At 41.9% G+C, this 16,528-nt stretch overlaps 1 protein-coding gene across 4 annotated transcripts; it reads right to left on the reverse strand.

Moving 5' to 3' along the window:
• Nucleotides 1-269: 269 nt before the first annotated feature.
• On the reverse strand, nt 270-15,601 carry OGFRL1 (opioid growth factor receptor like 1). Of its 4 annotated transcripts, none has more exons than XR_007508238.1 (8): nt 15,163-15,601; nt 13,243-13,329; nt 12,613-12,694; nt 9,408-9,486; nt 9,249-9,315; nt 8,961-9,106; nt 2,189-7,402; nt 270-1,810 (listed from the first exon to the last, which is right to left on the reverse strand). XR_007508238.1 is itself a non-coding variant. In XM_049818188.1 (8 exons), exons 1-7 carry the CDS (start codon nt 15,448-15,450, stop codon nt 6,643-6,645), a joined length of 1,509 nt encoding a protein of 502 aa, XP_049674145.1. In that variant the 5' UTR covers nt 15,451-15,601; the 3' UTR covers nt 270-3,895; nt 6,636-6,642. The 4 variants fall into 4 exon arrangements, 3 of the variants coding, with proteins under 3 accessions (XP_049674145.1, XP_049674146.1, XP_049674144.1); XM_049818188.1 differs by having other exon boundaries at nt 270-3,895; nt 6,636-7,402; XM_049818189.1 differs by having other exon boundaries at nt 270-7,402; nt 12,613-12,691.
• Nucleotides 15,602-16,528: the final 927 nt, after the last annotated feature.

Consider the following 16,528-nt stretch of genomic DNA (forward strand, 5'->3'; position numbering starts at 1 on the left):
AGCCAGTTGCTGGCACTGCTCCAGGGGGTTTCTGCCTCCACCATCATAACGGATATTTTACCCTTTAATGTTAACAGTGTTTTCATAGTATATATTTTTCTTAAATTAAAAAAAAAAAAAACCAACAAAACCCACACCACCCGAGCTTTTCGTAAAGCTCACTCTGGGCCTTCCCTTGTTCCTCTGCTATCTATGGTGGTTTTGCCACTGACAACAAAAAAGGAAGACCAGAGCCTTTAATGCCCTACTTTTAAGTGTTAATACATTTACAGAAGACTATACAAACAAGCGCTGAACAGCAATTACACATTATTAGAGCTACACAATATTTGTACATGTTGCTAAAACAATGCTGCTAAATGAAGAAGCTTTATTAGTTTAGAGTTTTTGGCTGCTGTTATTAAAAATATATTTACCTGAAAGGAAATCCAAGTATTTAATTTTACAAACGATTTAAAATATAGCAGTAAGCAACATAAACTATTGCTTTTTATGTTTATACAATTTTTTTGGCATAACACTGCCATACAGTTACAGAATTATAAAATATATCTTTATAGTGCATTACAAATCCAGAAACTGGTTACCACTCCTACCACATACATATGGTATTGGTACTACCAAACATGCACGGCATTCTGTAATTAAACACTGCAAAGGAATACAGAGAAGAGAGCAGGACCATTCATAAAAACTGACATGTAGCTGTTTCATTTTGCAAGTAAAAATTGTTGGGGTTTGGTTTGGGTTTTTTTACTGCACTTTTTTCTTAGAATACATTTTAACAGTGAAGTCTACGATATTTCCAAATTTTATCAGTGCAAAACTATACCTAATCACCTGTTGCTGAACTCAAACTGCATAAAAGGCAAACAACTATGGAATAGGTTAAAACACAGAAAAAAGAGCAACTAAGGATTAGCAAACATGCTTCAGCAGGTCCCCAAAATATAAACGCCATAACCTTTTTTACTGCAAAACAATAATTTTCACATAGTTAGCCACAGTAGTAAATACATTCAGTATATTTCACAATAAATTTTTGTTGATGAATACGCCACTAGACTTGTAAGCGTGGTAGAATTAAAAAGTGCTGAGTTTCTAAGAAGTAAGAGACTTCTTTCAGAACAATTTGCCAATTCTCACATTTGTTATTTTATAGCAAACAGCTTAATGCTTTTGAAAATAAAGGTGAAGATAAATGTAAAGCCAGAAGAGGTCTCTATTTAATTGGTCTCTATAGCTTTTGAACTATATTTTAGGAGTCCATTAGGTATGGCATGTATTAAATATACTCTTTAAAATAAACTCTTCCTTTCCCCGACGGTCTTAAGTAAGTATACTTAAGAACGTGGGCTGTAAAAGGAACACAGCTTACAGGAAAATAAATAGTTCATAGGCAATACAGAGCACAGAGATATTAGAGACACACAATTTACATTCCCCTTGGAGAACTGCATCTAAGTACCTGTTAGTAGTCAACCTATGGTGTTGACCTTGACATGAATGGAGGGCGGGTTACTCATGCTCAGGCCTTTTTGACCCATCCCTCATTTTCAGGCACCGATGGCCATCAAAAACACCTTTTGAGCAGTTACTCCAATTGCAATTTGAACCGGGGACTCGTATCAAAATAAGTTACCAAAATGTGGAATGAGGAGTATGGTTCTCAGCAAAACCCAGATAGTACTTCCATCTTCTACATGATCACAGCGTTACACCCACTGATGCTGGTGTCTCCACATCCAGGGTACCTCACTCAGATGTGGGCTAGGAATAGGTTTTGCCTTTGACTGATCTTGCTTTTACACTGATAGGAAAAAAAAATAAAATCTGTTTTGCAGTTGGAATCTGACTTTTAATACTTCATACAAAAGGATTTATGTATAAAAATTTATTCAGAAGGGACAAGCAAGATAATATTGTCATCAACATAGGACAAGTTTTCTTCCTAAGCAGACATCTTCTGCCTAAGGATAGAAACACAGGACATTTTCTGCCTAAGCAGGTATTTTCTCACTAGAATCTCCTACGGCTTTTAAAAACTGTCTTGAAGTGGGTTACTGTGCATCTTGCAGTACTTTTAGTAACTGTGTTTAAATGCACTATCAATTCTTGAATAAACAGATCTGAGGCAAACAAGAGATTCCTTTTCCCACACAAAACAGAATTAAAACATGGAACTCACAGCCACGAGGGATTGTGGAGGCTGAAAGAAACCATGAGCTCAAAAATGGAAAAATTCCTGGAGAAAAATGGGGTCACCTTAGCTGTTCTTTGTTTCACACCATCTGTTGGTGGCCACTGCTGGAGGCAGGATACAAGGCTAGAAACATCTTTGGCTCTGATCCACACTGGTAGTTCTTACGACAATGTACATCATTAGCGTGATATTGTCACACTTTTATTAATGGCAAAACTTACTTCATATACTTGCTTCTTATTCATAAATACTGCTTTTGTCAAGGAAATTCAACATGGTATGTTACCTGTAAAAGTATGGTGTAATAAGAGTTACATTTTCACTTAAACATGTATAACTTACTATATTTTGTGATCAGTAGCATCACAACAGTCAGGAAAAGAAAGGTGCAAAAAATAATTCAATTAAACAGATATACATAAATTTTATTTAAAAACAAACAAGACCCATTTTCCATTTGAATCTAGTAAATCTCCCTTGACTTACCTTATTAGCTCATCCATCAAAATTATACAAAGCTTCTAAAGTCTGTAAACTTTCTGGTTATAATACAGGTATATGCAACTGCAGATTATTAGAATTATCCTGGAATAATTCAAGGAAGCTTACACTAGGTTACATGAAATATTAACTATGATTATACAAATGCCTAATACATCAGACTGCTGCAATCATAGAGCAGGAAACTGGGGAGCTGACCAAGCCAGGGAACAGCTCTCAAAGGCTTATTGCAAATATTTTTAGCATCCTTCAGGTTCATGCCTTTAAATATGAGCAATATGGACACCGAGAGCTCAGTTCTGCCTAGACACATGCACACGCATATCTGCTCTTCTTATCTGAACGGTCTGCGGTGCACACCTCATGTACCCAAGCTTTCAGTCTCTACACCAACACCGAACCAGGTACCAAGGCAGAGTTACATCCTGGATAGTACGGCACAGAGCTGTAACTAAAGTGCTGCATTTTTGCATGATTTGTACGATTGCCTTCACTTCCACGCATGTACTCAGTAACATTTTGTCAAGTTGCGCATTCATATCTCCTCACCGCAGGATACATAAAATCAAATTCACAAAGGCATGTGCATATACACGTTACTTCTGCTTACCAGTACGAGAGGCTACTCAGATATACTTATTAGGAAAGAACACCTGTATGGGAGATTTTGTTCAATTAATAAATTAATAGCTCAGATTCCAGTAAAACACTGGGCCAAAACACATTATCATAGTAAGTACACAGAAATCCCTGAATACTTAAGCATAATAGAGAGACAAAACTAAGTTTTAACAGTGAGCAAATGTGCTGACTTTCTTTGCACATCCTTGGTTTCTAAAGTAACAGTTAAATAACGAAGTACTGGCACTTATGAGAATACATTCATTTCAACATATACTGTACTGTGAACCTGAAAGCCAATACTTAGAAACTTCAAGCAGAGGGTGCTTCTGGTTGCTAAGGCCATGATCCTGTAATGAAATGCATACAGTGCACCCACTTGATCCTCACAAATCTCAATGGGATGCTACACTGTATGATTGCCCTGCGATGAATCCTTCTTTTAAGCACTTGCAAAATTAGAAGAAACAACTCCTCCATGAAAAAGAATGATAAACATCACATTTTACATAGAGCAGAATTTGTTAGTCAAAGTTGAAGTGTCCCACGGGAGTAATTCTGTTGATAAAGCTGCAAGACAAAGATTACAGAGTGCAAGAGCCCACTTGACACAAAAAACCTCACTTACCATAGTTCTTTGTAGGCAACTGGTATGCCACTACTCTTCTCACTTCTATGAAAATTGATAGAAATATACTGAGTTGAGGATTTAAAAAAAAATAAATAAAAATTGCAAACTTAATATAAGGATATGAGTCCCAAAGTTCTTGACTGTATTTTCAGATACACTGGGCCCTTAATGCAGACAGCCCTGCCAGATTAAAAGTACATTAAGTACTTAATTAGGAGTAGAGAACCAGCAAGCATGTACAGGTGAAAGCTGTGTCACAGTAACAGAATACCGTACTGCAGAGAAATCTTTTGGATGCACATACCAAGAGCTTTCTGGTCTAAAATTAGAGCAAGATTTATCTTTTTTTTTTCTTTTTTTTTTTTTTTTTTCAGTAGACAAAAGATCTCCTGAGGTCATCGATGTTCAATCCAATTACAGTATAAACATAATAACACCCCCAGCATCCCTTATTTCACTTGAACACCATGCGTTTTTTAAAAGTGTTTAACCTTAATACTAAAGTCCATAAATTGAAGGCTCTGCATAACTACCTACCTTATAGTTATGTTCCTCATACACAGTGTATAAATTTTCCTTAGGCCATTCAAGAAATAACTATGTAAAAACAATGCTATTAAGTTGGCATGGTTAGGCACTCAAGATTTAAAAAGTCATAGGCAGAACATAAAGTTGTCCTCCCTGTGCGTACGCGTGGGGTCAGAGTCCTTAACTACACGGACCAATTTTATCTCAGCCTTTTCCTGTCCACTTCTGCTCTGAAGGTCAGAGGCAAACACGGACAAGGGGATCCTAGATCAAGTCTAGGATATTGTGAAAGGCTTCTCGGCACCATTCCAGCTTTAAAGAGGCAGTGGCTGCAAGTGGAATTCTCTGGGGCATTTCTGCTCAGACAGACTTAACGCCTCCTCGAGCAATCTGGGTTACCCTTAAAAAAATCCACACACATACATTCCTTTCCTTACAAGTCAGCACAGGAGGAGGAGGGATAGGTCTTCCTTCTTCCCTGCCTCTTTAGGATGGAAAGAGCCTGATCTTTGTCCATGGGTACCAAGATCTCTAACTGCCATTCTATTTGATCCCAAGAAACAGTGCTACCTGGGGAAAGCAACAGATGATGCACTGCCGTGATGGGAATTAGTGAAACAGAAAAATACAAGACATTTTGTCTATGCTCTGAAACCCCTGAAGACTTTGCCATCTTAAGTTATAAGACTTCAATAAAGTCCTGTACCACTCTCACACACACTAACTGTAGTTAGCCACTTGCCTCGTAACATTTCATCAAAAATACCTTAAAGGCAGTAGATAATATATACAATTCTAAATAGAAAATAGATACAGAAGTTGTAGACTATTTTAGGACTGTAGAAAGTGTGAGTTCTACCTGAATTATTTTTTAATTCATATTCAATTAACTTGCTGGGTACTATCTTGTTTGACTGAATGGCATGAAGTCAGAAGAGGCTACTCAGGGAAAGCAAACAGTCCTTCAGTAAAGAAAGTTGGGAAAGAACTTAACTGGGAAATTCCTACTTGCTGGGCTCCAGCTGGGCCAGCAGACTGGCCTGCCTCAGATTTCAGCTGATCATCAAAATAATATTAAACTGTGAAAGACCTCTGATAGAGAGCAAAGAGACAGCTGGAAGGAAAGCATCAGGACGGCCTTTCTCTCCCAGACCAGCAAGAGGGTGTTCAGCATTGTGCAGACCTTACCCAAAACTGGCCAAGAAACCTCCAAGTTCAGGTAAGATCCAGCTGGACCGGCCTGGTGACATTGTCTCTGATGGCTTTGATGATGAAGCAGTGCCTTCTGGTGAAGACACTGGTTTTCAGCTGTCCAGAGGCTTTCTAGGTGCTGAACCCAGCTGGGGGAGTTGTTTTGTTATAGCTGATCATCAGAGAGCTTTCACACTGAGACCAAATCTGAGTGATCAGAGATATCCCTCCCCCCAAATTAGCAGTAGCAACAAACGAGTCAAGAGAAGAGAGAACCTAACAGAGACTAAAAGAAGTCTAAAGCACAACTTCCTTTGTACCCAAAAGCTATGGATACAGTTTCATTGTAAATTAAACTTTAATTCAATGTACAATGATACCCAGCTGCACGGGACATTTTAATACCCATTATGAAGTGTCTCCGACAAGGATGCTAATCTAAGGTAAAAGATGCTGTGCAAATACTGCCTTTAAACATGAACAGAGTTCCTAAAAAAATATCCACTAGGGAAAAAACTGTGCTCTTGAAAGAATTTCTAGTCATTTCATAAAAGGAAATCAACACTTAAAGCATATTAAAAGAAACTCAAAAATTCCGATGTTCCAAGGCCTTCTAGTAAGTTACACTTTTTTTTTTTTTTTTTTTTAAATACTGGATTAATTTAATTTAATGGCAAAAAATAGATAAGCTTTTCTATGCAATCTGTCTGGAAAAGATAATGGATTTCTTAGCTTTGAAGATACACAATTGTTTTAAAGAGCCACACCTGGTTGACTGCTGATAAACAACTGAGTTGAAGAAAAATAAAATTCATTAACCAAACAGAAGCCTAATCTGATGCATTCACAACAAGCATAGTCTTATGAACATTTTATACTACACTAGATGGAAATTTCACCCAAAATGAAGGAGCAATGAATAATTTGCTTCATTCAATATGAAATATAATGATTTTTAACCTCAGACTCATGATTTGAGCTCATCCTTGTTTTTCGTGGTGGTACCCCCTGAAAGCATATCCTTATCAAGATTATCTTGTAGTTCTGCTGACGTGTTATTTGAAGAATTCTCAGTGTCACATAAATCTTTCTCTATAGTGTCTGGGTGATTTCCACAGTCACTGTTCAGATTTTCATCATCTTTTTTGGAATAAGAAGCATCCTCCTTTCTGTCTGAAGTATCATGAATTTCTTCCGATTTTGAAAGCAGACCGCTATCGGTATCGCTGTTCTTTTCACTGTTATTCTGCCTAACAGGATCACAGTTCATTTCTTGTTCATCCTGGTCGTTTTCTTCCCCGTTTTTTGTGAGTTCTACCTTTCTTTCTTCAGTTGTTTTACCAGCAGAGCTTCCACTTGCTGATGTATTCTTAGGCTCTTTTGGTTTCTTATGCTTAGGAATATAACTATTGTGAATAGAAATCGGAGATGCTGGCTTTTTATTTGTTTTGCTTGCCTCTGACTTCTGTTTTCTTGGGGGTCCCCAGATAAAATGCTCTGAGGGCGTATAGTGTTGCTGGGCAAATCTCAGGAGTTTCCTCCTTTCTCTTCGGTCTCTAATAGTATACACAAAATATTCTAGAGCACTTTGCTTAATGTTAGGAATGGTATCTTCCACAAGAGCTTCATGGAGGATAAATTTTACCAGGGGAGATTTGAAACTCTCATATCCAAGCTCGCCAAGGCTTTTCAGAATTCGAGTGATTCTCAAGTAGTTGTGTTGAGACCTTTGGAAAAAAAGGGTGAAAAAATTCCATTGCATCAGAACACCCCACCCCCCCACCCCCCATTACAGATACAGAACTGGAACTTCAATTCCTCACTCCTTTTTATCACTCCAGGTGTGTACTTCAGGCTTCCTGTACTTTAATTTCTCACAGCTGCTGAAGCCTGCTAGCACCTCCTTTGCTAGGATGTTGTGAGTGAAAATTAGTGTCTGCAAAATGTACTGAGGCAACAGGCTGACAAAAAATAAAATCAAAGCATGTACTGATTTTGATCCCTTCTGCTGTATGTATTCTTTCTGATGAGAAAAGCCAGTCACTTCATAAAATACAGGTTTTGTAGTGTATTGAAGCAATACAGCTATAGAACAGGATCCATTGCACTTAAGTTATTTAAAAGCTGGGTCTCCAGTCTACACTAGCTACCTGCACTTCTGATACAGTCAGTGCTGGGAGATAAACAGGCATCTCTGGAGAGCAAGTCCCACTGCCGTAAGAAGTGTCTAAGATAAATGGAACGAACTATGTTCTGGAAGTGTTTATGAAGAGCTCTTTCTCTCATAAAGTACACCTAAGTAAACAGTAAAACTTAAATGCCTAAATTTTAGATGGCTAAAATTAGGCAAAACCGTCCCAGTTCCTGACTTAAAACTGTGTAGCTACTCACTGGTGAGAATATAGCAATTACAGTGTAAAAATGTGCAGTGTGTCACACCTGAGCTTCCTGAAACCCTGTTTTATCTGTGGCCTGAGTCTGAGCCCACATCCCTATTGGCTCATATAGTATTTAAGTAAAATTAATAACAAATTATTCCCATTATTCAACCAGAATTACCCATCAGCAATTCTACCTAGGAGCTTTCATTTGCGTGGGGAAAACAAAATACTGCAAGGAAACAATCTTCAGCTCTAAGGTCAGAGGTATTAGGAAAGTGATCACAAGATGTGAAAAGAGATTTTGATACAATTAATCCACATGGGACAAAATTCAGTGCAAACTTATGCTCCACACAACGCCGATGAAAAACAACAGATGTGATTTGTCGAAATTTGGGCTAAAGTTTGACTTAATGCGTGATTAACCTCTCCAGTTAAGCACTGCAATTAAAAAATATTAGATACATAATATTTCTTTTTTTGAGGAGGGAGGGAAATCTTGTTATTTAGCTTCCATACAGGTGTGGAGAATTTGGCTTTTCTCAAAACGTGAATACAAAGGTAAACCACGTGTCCTTTCCAACTGAGAAGCAGCACTTTGGGATCAGGCGAAAACGCGTTCAGTAGCATGACTAATTTGGAACTGTGATCTTCTTCAGCACCATCTGAAGTTGTATTTTCAGGGAATTCAATGATGTCACTTAGACTGGTAATGGGCGAGAAGCACAATCAAAAAGAGGGGAACGAGCAACATACACATGCAGACACAAGCCAGGCATTGGCTATTCCTTTTTCTCTTTTTCCTGGCAATCTTTGGAAAATACATCTTCCCTTTCTCTAGAAAACAAAAGGCTAAAGACGTTCTATGGCAATTCTAGAGAGTGGAGTGCATGTCATTACTTACTCATTCAAATGCTGAAATCTTTCTTGCCAGTTAGCAGCTCGTGCTACGTTTCCAGTTTTATCAATTAGTTTTATTCCAAAAAACTCCAACATCATTTTGTAAGCCAAAAGGAATCTTCTAATTGCTTCTTTTGTTTTCTTGAATTCCTAATAAACAAAGAATACGTCCAAAATTCTAAGTGGCACTAAAGCGAGTACTTCTGCATTGTGTAAAACAACTCTACAGAACAAAAAGCAGTTATGTATCAAAATTAATGTGATGGTTTGTATTGAGCTCAATTTGTATTACCTCAATTTCATATGTGGTTAATTCTTTAGCATAGAAGTTCAGACCTTGTTCCCTCAGTGGGAAAAGCCTGTTAAAAGAAAAAGCACATTATGGCTCACAGTATATGAACACTTAATCAAATTAATGCTTTGAAACAGAAATATGGAGTAAGTGACCAACCACTGTATGTAAGTGTGGTTATGTTCCAGTTTTTCATAGTCTCCTTTCCATTTATTTAGGACTTCTTCAATATAAACCCCTGCATAAAAATAATTTGAAAACTATTAGGTAGCCATCAAAACCAGCATTCAGCTACATAAAGTACATGCCATGTTAACCAAAATGATAGAACACATACTTTAATTGTTTTTCACATACTATGTGAAATAAGGTCTATTACAGCCATGAATAAATTCATTTTAATTTAAAATTAATATAGTTACTAAAACTTAATTAAAAAAATAAGAGATATATCAAATTTCAATATAAATAAAACCAACTGACTTATACTGAGTTACTTACCAGCAGAGGGTATGTGACAATAGCCTCTCTAAAATACACTTCTCCGAAAGTTCTCATGTCCTAGATCCCTTTATCACACTGACTGGTAATTAACAAAGCACTTACATACAATATTGCATTGTGAATCACCTGTCATTGCTTTAACATGACAAAAATCTGCATCTCTCTCTATCTCAACTGAGTAGAACAAAGCCTCAACTCTAAGAAATCTCCCATTCCAGGAATCTCACCAGCTGCAAATAACATTACGATTAGGAAATCTTTCTCAGCTAGCTGTGGCCAAGAGTCTTCCTACCATTGCTATGAGTTTGACCTTGGGTTCTCAGGTCATGCTCAACAAATGAGAATTTCAGCTTTTAGTGGTCTCAAAACAGTTGTGGAGTTCAGTTTGTTCCTCTTGGAAAGACACAGTGATAGAAAAAGGGGGCAAAGTACATGCAGAAGGAAATTAATCATTCTTCACACTGAGACCGTGCTCATGAAATTCAGTCACAGGCCAGGGCACTTTTCCAGGCACTGCACAAATACACAAAGTACATAAAAGGATGTTCCTTGTTCCAAAACCTGTACAGTTGCTTTCCATGAATGAATGGTCAGCGTTAGCCTGTTTCTACTCTGAAACCAACAACAGTTCTATCACTGCGGCATGCCCTCTCCCAAAGTCAAATAGTATACGAGTGGCCTAAAGAGCCCGAAGTCCCACACAGATAGTCCCCTATTATACATTTGAGATCTCTCTCTCTCTCTCCCCCGCCCCATGAAAATTTCCACTTGAGTCTCAGTGACAAAGAGGAACTCATTTGGTACTTTTCTTCAAGAAATGCAGAAAGCCGCCAGTCAAAGGGGCTGCTAAGAACGTCGGGTTTCCAGTGCAGACAAGGCTGGAAAAGGACCTTGGCAAGAGGACCTCCCGCCGCCACCGCACTGTATCCAACCTGCCTTTCAAGTAGTGGAAAACTTGCTGCTCAATTCCAGGGCGGAGAGACAGACAGGCCAGCTCTGAGTCAGAACCACAAGCTAAATCTGTAGGTCATGGAATTAAACTTCAGATCTAGTACTGTGCTAGAAATGTCTTTTTTTAATAACATTCCCCAGTAGTTCAGTCCCTAACATGGTAGCTTAGACTCCGAACACACTCACAGAGCCACAGACTTAGGTCAAGGTGGTGGCTACTCTTTCCCATCCTCAATAAAACCTTCTGCACAGCCAGAGTTCACAGCCATCGACACTTCAGCCTCCATGACCTATGAGCTACTTTTGACACTACCTACTGTGGTTTTCTCCTAAAATACTAAAAGAACTTTTATTCTTTACAGATTTTAGGTAACCATCTCTTCTCGTGGCTAATCCTCTTGAATTTCTCCTTCATTTTGCACTTTAAAGGATTCCAACCCGCCCCAACCTCTTCTGGCTTTCAGTTTCAGGTTCACATGGACCGCAGTGGCCTTCTCTTTCTTTCTGTATCTGTTCCCTGCGTAGCGTCCCCTGAATTTGCTACTTCTGTACCGGTAATTCACAGGTCTAACTCTTCTTCCCGTCAAGCTAAAAACACAGCATCTGCCTGTGGGTATCTAGATAAAGCTCAAGATGATGAAAACAAAGGTCTTGCCTTCCTTTCACATAACCTGACTTGTTTTCTCACTTGCTGAGGATATTATCACTATCTTGCCTATAAACAGCTCTCATCTTCAACTTTCCTATACGTACATCTTTACATCCCTCTGCATAACATTCCTGCCCACCCAGCTTCCTACCAGAACTTTGACATTTTGCACCTCAACATCCCTTTTCCTGACCTTGAAAAGCATCCTCTTGTCATGCTTACATCTACCCTGAATGCTGCTGTTATGATCATGTTTCTAGACAGCCGCTTTTTTACATTGCCTCTTTTTTTGCTTTGCATTCTTCCATTGTGAAGCCCTTTTCTGTAACATTAAACAAAAACTATACGCCTTCACTTCCAAAGCCTTTTGTGACCTGTCCCTTCCTACCGTATCAGAACCTATTTGTTGCTATGAGACTGATCCTGCCTCCGACAGGATCCTGCCGCAATGGCAGCCTCCACATCTCACTTCTGTACTCAGATGTGCACTTCAGTATTTCCTCCCAAGCTGCTCTCATGCCGAGAGGATCTTTCTACAAACACCTTCAAAGTAACTTCCTCCTCATTCTTCTAAAACTCTCAAAAGCTTATTTTCGGCCTGCAAATTTTTTTTTTCCCCAATGGCTAAGCTCTTTTGTGCCAAGACTCCTGTCTGTCATGCTAACCAAGAGTGTTTTATTGCCTCCTTCTGCTTCCCCATCTGTCTGCTACCCTCTTGTCTCTCATACTTTGACTGCAAGCTCTCTAGAGCAGGGTTTGTCATCTTTCAGCTAGTCCTGTGCTTGTGCAGAACCCTGCGTATGAGGTTGCTGCTCCACTACCAAAACCACTAGGGACTTTTGAGAAATAATTGTATTATTGTTGTTATAATAATCTCACATAAGGTAGTTACATTCTTTTTCAACACCCTGATCCCTGCCACTCCTATTCAAGCAGCAAGAGTTTGTGCAGCATAGTGGAACAACTTTACCTTTGTTTAATACAAGGTAACGCCACTACTGTAAAATAGTGGTACAAACAACACCCTGTACTATGTCATGCTGAAAATGCATGAGCATTTTCACCTCCTCCCTAGAGCGAAAGCTAACTCTGGTTTAAGCATGTTATCAACACGCTACTCCAAGACGGGAGGTTCATCTGGTACAATATATAACTATACACCTTTAATTTCTCAGCACAGCAATTATCACTAGTTTCATTTTGTTACTATTATTAGTGAGCATTCTTTTGTTATCACTATTATTGCCACAGATTACTCACCATCAGGTTTAAACGGGATTTTATTTTTGTAAAAGCGGAGATTGCACAAGTCATTTTGATATCGAAGATCTTTAAAGTTCTGCTAAAAGAAAGGAAATAGGACATTATCAGCCTACAAAAACCTATCAAGAGTATCCAGAAAGTGATATTGTGCTCTTTGAATAATTCGAGGACAAAAAACATCTCAGAGTTGTTTTAGGAACCACAGAGTTTCATGCACTTAAAGACTCAGTTTAAGGATTTGCAAGTTCCTTCTGGCTGGTACCTTCTCCTACCAAGGCAGAGGTTAGAGCAGCAAGCATAGCAGCACCTTGACTTCAGTCTCAAGGAACTTGAAAGACAAATAATAAGAAGTCCAAACTCTATAATTTACCCTCTTCAATAGTCAAGGCACAAGCCTATTTCTGGGCTCCTACCACTGTTCCCAGGCTGACACATGCACGAACACCTGGGACGAAAAGACGTTGCGCTAGTTTCACTCCTCTCCCCCTGGCATACGTTGGGCCTCTGCATCAACTTTTTGATTCTCATTTCTCATATTTATTAGGCACCACAAAGGTTTAGGAATGCTTGGGTTGTGTGCTGTCTTCTACTGAAAACGCGATTTTAAACCATAGAATATTCTCTTACTGGATACTGGTGTCGGTACTTGTATAAGTCTCTTGCTGCATAGAAGCTTCTCTTTGGCTTGGCTGTCAGTTCAGTTCCATCACCACCCTGAAACAGTCAGAAAGTAGGTAATAACCATACACAAACACACTAAGTAGCGACCTTCTGTAATATTAAAATAATTATTTTTCATGATGGATTTCAGCAATGTAAACAAACAAGAGCACGCGTTTGCCTACTGTTTGGTCAAACACTGCAAATCTCCCTGCTGAACACTCAACACCACACACTTTAAACCTAAATTAAAAAAAATAAAATACAAAAGCAAAACTATGAAATGTCCTTCCAACGAGACGGAATTGCATTTAAATCAACAGGTTGATTGTAATTTCCAAATGCAAGACTTCAAAGTAACCTAGCAAGTGCTGGCATGAGATAAGTAGCTGAACACGAAAATGCAGAGACACTACTCATTTTGAACAGGAAAACATACTATTTGCGAAGACTATTTATCATGTGTACATTGACTTAATTGCTATCGTTGCATCCTGTAGAAGAAAATGAATAGTCATGGACAAGCCAAATTGCAGTTCTAACACCTTCTTGAACCATTTTCTATTATTTGTTTCTCAGAACTTAAATTTAAAGCCCAGTAATAAGAACAACAAAACCCCAAAGCAAAAGCCTGCTTAGAAAAAATATATATGTAGGAGAACTTGTACTGGCCTCCCGCTGTTCGGAAGCTGTGACCCGAAACAACCCGAGCCCATCAAGGTCAATGGAAATAATCCCACTGACTTCAGAGAACAAGCTGCACGCATTGAAGAAAAACAGAAAATGAAGCCTTAGTGTACAGAGACTTCAACTTGCTACCAACAACTTTATTTTCTTTGTAATTTCTTTAAAACCATACTGCAGCAAAGGGTTTTGTATTCTTCGGTCTCGTAAAATAAGTCTCTGCACTAAAACTAAAGGCCAAAGGGGGGGGGGGGGGGGGTCGCGGAATTAGTCCTATTCCTTGCAATACACATGTAATAGGTTAAAGTCAAGCCTAAAAAGGGAAGTTCCCTGTGACTGCACTGAACGTTTGCCTTTATTATTGCTCATCCCAATACTTATCAGTAGCACGTTAATGACCAGCGAGCATCTGTTTTCATTCTTCCTTTTGCAAGACCTACGGGCAACACAGGCTGGCTTGAGCAAGTGACGCCCCTTGACACTGTTATCGGGCATTAGTATCACCATCTATCAAGCAGAAAAGGGAAAAATGCTTACGCTTATTTAATTTTGGGCTAAAAAACTACACCTAACAGGTCCACCCTGCCTTCAGTTCCAACTCCAATAAAACTCGGGGCAAAGCAGCCCTTGATTTCCTTAGGGTCGGCACGCTCAAGGGTTCCTAAAAGAGAGGAACTTGCTCCGAAAATTCCTCACCTCGGACCCACCAACCCGCCGCCACGTACGCTCCAATGTTCAGCTTTTTACGCCGTTCAGTTAAGAGGCCGAGTTCAAGACTTCCTTGAAGGTAAAGCAGAACCCTCCCCAGAAGAAGCGGCAGCGGGACCGACAACGACTTCAAGGCCTCATTTTCCTCCCAAGAGCCCGTTACTATAACGGGGGGGAGAGGAGAAAAACCGGGCTCGCCTCCACCTCAGGCGCGGAGCCGGTTCCCTCAGCAGCCGCTCCGTGCAACGGCCGGGGCCGCGCGCCGCCTCGCCTCAGCCGCCGCCTCACCTCAGGCGCCGCCCGGGCCCGGGCTGCCGGCCCCGGCCCTCGAGTGCCGCAGAGCGGGGAGGGCGGGAAGGGAAGCGGGGCTGCCCCGGCCCGGGGGCTCGGCTCGGCTCCCCTCGGCCCGCTCTCCCTCAGCGGCGCGGAGGACCGACCGACCGGTCGGTCGGCCGGCCGCCTCCCCCCACCGCGGCCGCTCCTCCCCGGCGGTACCTGCTCGGGGCTGGCGGCGTCCGCCTCTGCCCGCTCCCCTTCCTCCGCCGGCGGCGAAGGGGGCGGTGGAGGCTCCTGGGGCCGGCGGTCGGCGGCGGGCAGCTCGGCCGGTTCTTCTTCCCCGCCTCCCGCGGCGGTGCACACCCCCTCCTGCTGCTGTTGCCGCCGCGCCGGCGGTTCCCCGGTTTTCTCCACCGCCTCGGGCTCCGAGTCGGTCTCCCAGGTGGAGTCGCAGTCCTCCACCGTGGTGGGCTCCTTGAAGCTGACCCCGCTCAGGAGGCTGCCCATCGGGCAGGGCAAGGGGGGCGAGGGGGGGCACGGCCGAGCCCGCCGCGCCGCCCCGGAGGCCGAGGGCTGGGGAGCGGCCGCCGGCTGCCTACGGCTGCGGCATGGCGGGGCGGAGCGGAGCGGCGGCCGGGGCTGCTCCCCCCCCACCCCAGCCCACGGACAGGCGCAGGGCGGAGCTGGAGGCGCCGGGATTTCCACGGGAGACACGCACGGCCTGCCCGCCCCCTTCAACACCCCCCACCCCGCTCCGCTCCGCTGGTTGGCGGCGCGGAGGGTTTGCACGGGGGTCTGCCCCGGCCGAGGGGAAACGGGTGTTCGGCGGGGAGATCGGGGTGTCCTTCTCTTGAATGAGAGCCCCGTGTGCCCTAAAGGGTTTCGGGGAAAGCCCCAAAAGGGGGGGGGGGGGGGGGGGAAGCCCTAAAAGGGGGGGGAGAAAGCCCTAAAAAGGGGGGGGCCCTAAAAGGGGGAGAAAAAAGCCCTAAAAGGGGGCGGAAAGCCCTAAAAGGTTGGGGAAAAAGCCCTAAAAGGGGGGGAAAGCCCTAAAAGGGGGAGAAAAAAGCCCTAAAAGGTTGGGGGGAAAGCCCTAAAAGGGGGAGAAAAAAGCCCTAAAAGGGGGAGAAAAAAGCCCTAAAAGGTTGGGGGAAAAGCCCTAAAAGGGGGGAAAGCCCTAAAAGGGGGAGAAAAAAGCCCTAAAAGGTGGGGGGAAAGCCCTAAAAGGTTGCGGGGAAAGCCCTAAAAGGGGGAGAAAAAAGCCCTAAAAGGGGGCAAAAAGCCCTAAAAGGTTGGGGAAAAAGCCCTAAAAGGGGGGAAAGCCCTAAAAGTGGGAGAAAAAAGCCCTAAAAGTGGGAGAAAAAAGCCCTAAAAGGGGGAGAAAAGCCCTAAAAGGGGGAGAAAAAAAGCCCTAAAGGGTCACAGTGTGGATGTTGCTCGTAAAGAGCGGGGACTGCCCCAGAGCAGCGTGAAGGAGATGCTTGTTTGGTGACAGAAGCAGGCACAGTACCAGTCGTCCGCGTTGCAGCGAGGTGGACCACAGGGAATATACAGGTGGCGGAGGAGATGGGAGCGGAGGGGGGAATAG

This window comes from Accipiter gentilis, chromosome 15, assembly GCF_929443795.1.
Source record: "Accipiter gentilis chromosome 15, bAccGen1.1, whole genome shotgun sequence".
Classification (NCBI taxonomy): Eukaryota; Metazoa; Chordata; class Aves; order Accipitriformes; family Accipitridae; genus Astur; species Astur gentilis.

Bases quoted from the DNA above. Each gene is read 5' to 3' on its own strand.
- OGFRL1 (XM_049818188.1), bottom strand. From the start codon at position 15,450: ATGGGCAGCCTCCTGAGCGGGGTCAGCTTCAAGGAGCCCACCACGGTG. The intron at 9,487-12,612 runs GTGAGTAATCTG...ATTTTTATGCAG, and splicing joins AATCCCGTTTAAACCTGATG to GGGTTTATATTGAAGAAGTC. The intron at 9,316-9,407 runs GTTGGTCACTTA...TTCTTTTAACAG, and splicing joins AACCACACTTACATACAGTG to GCTTTTCCCACTGAGGGAAC.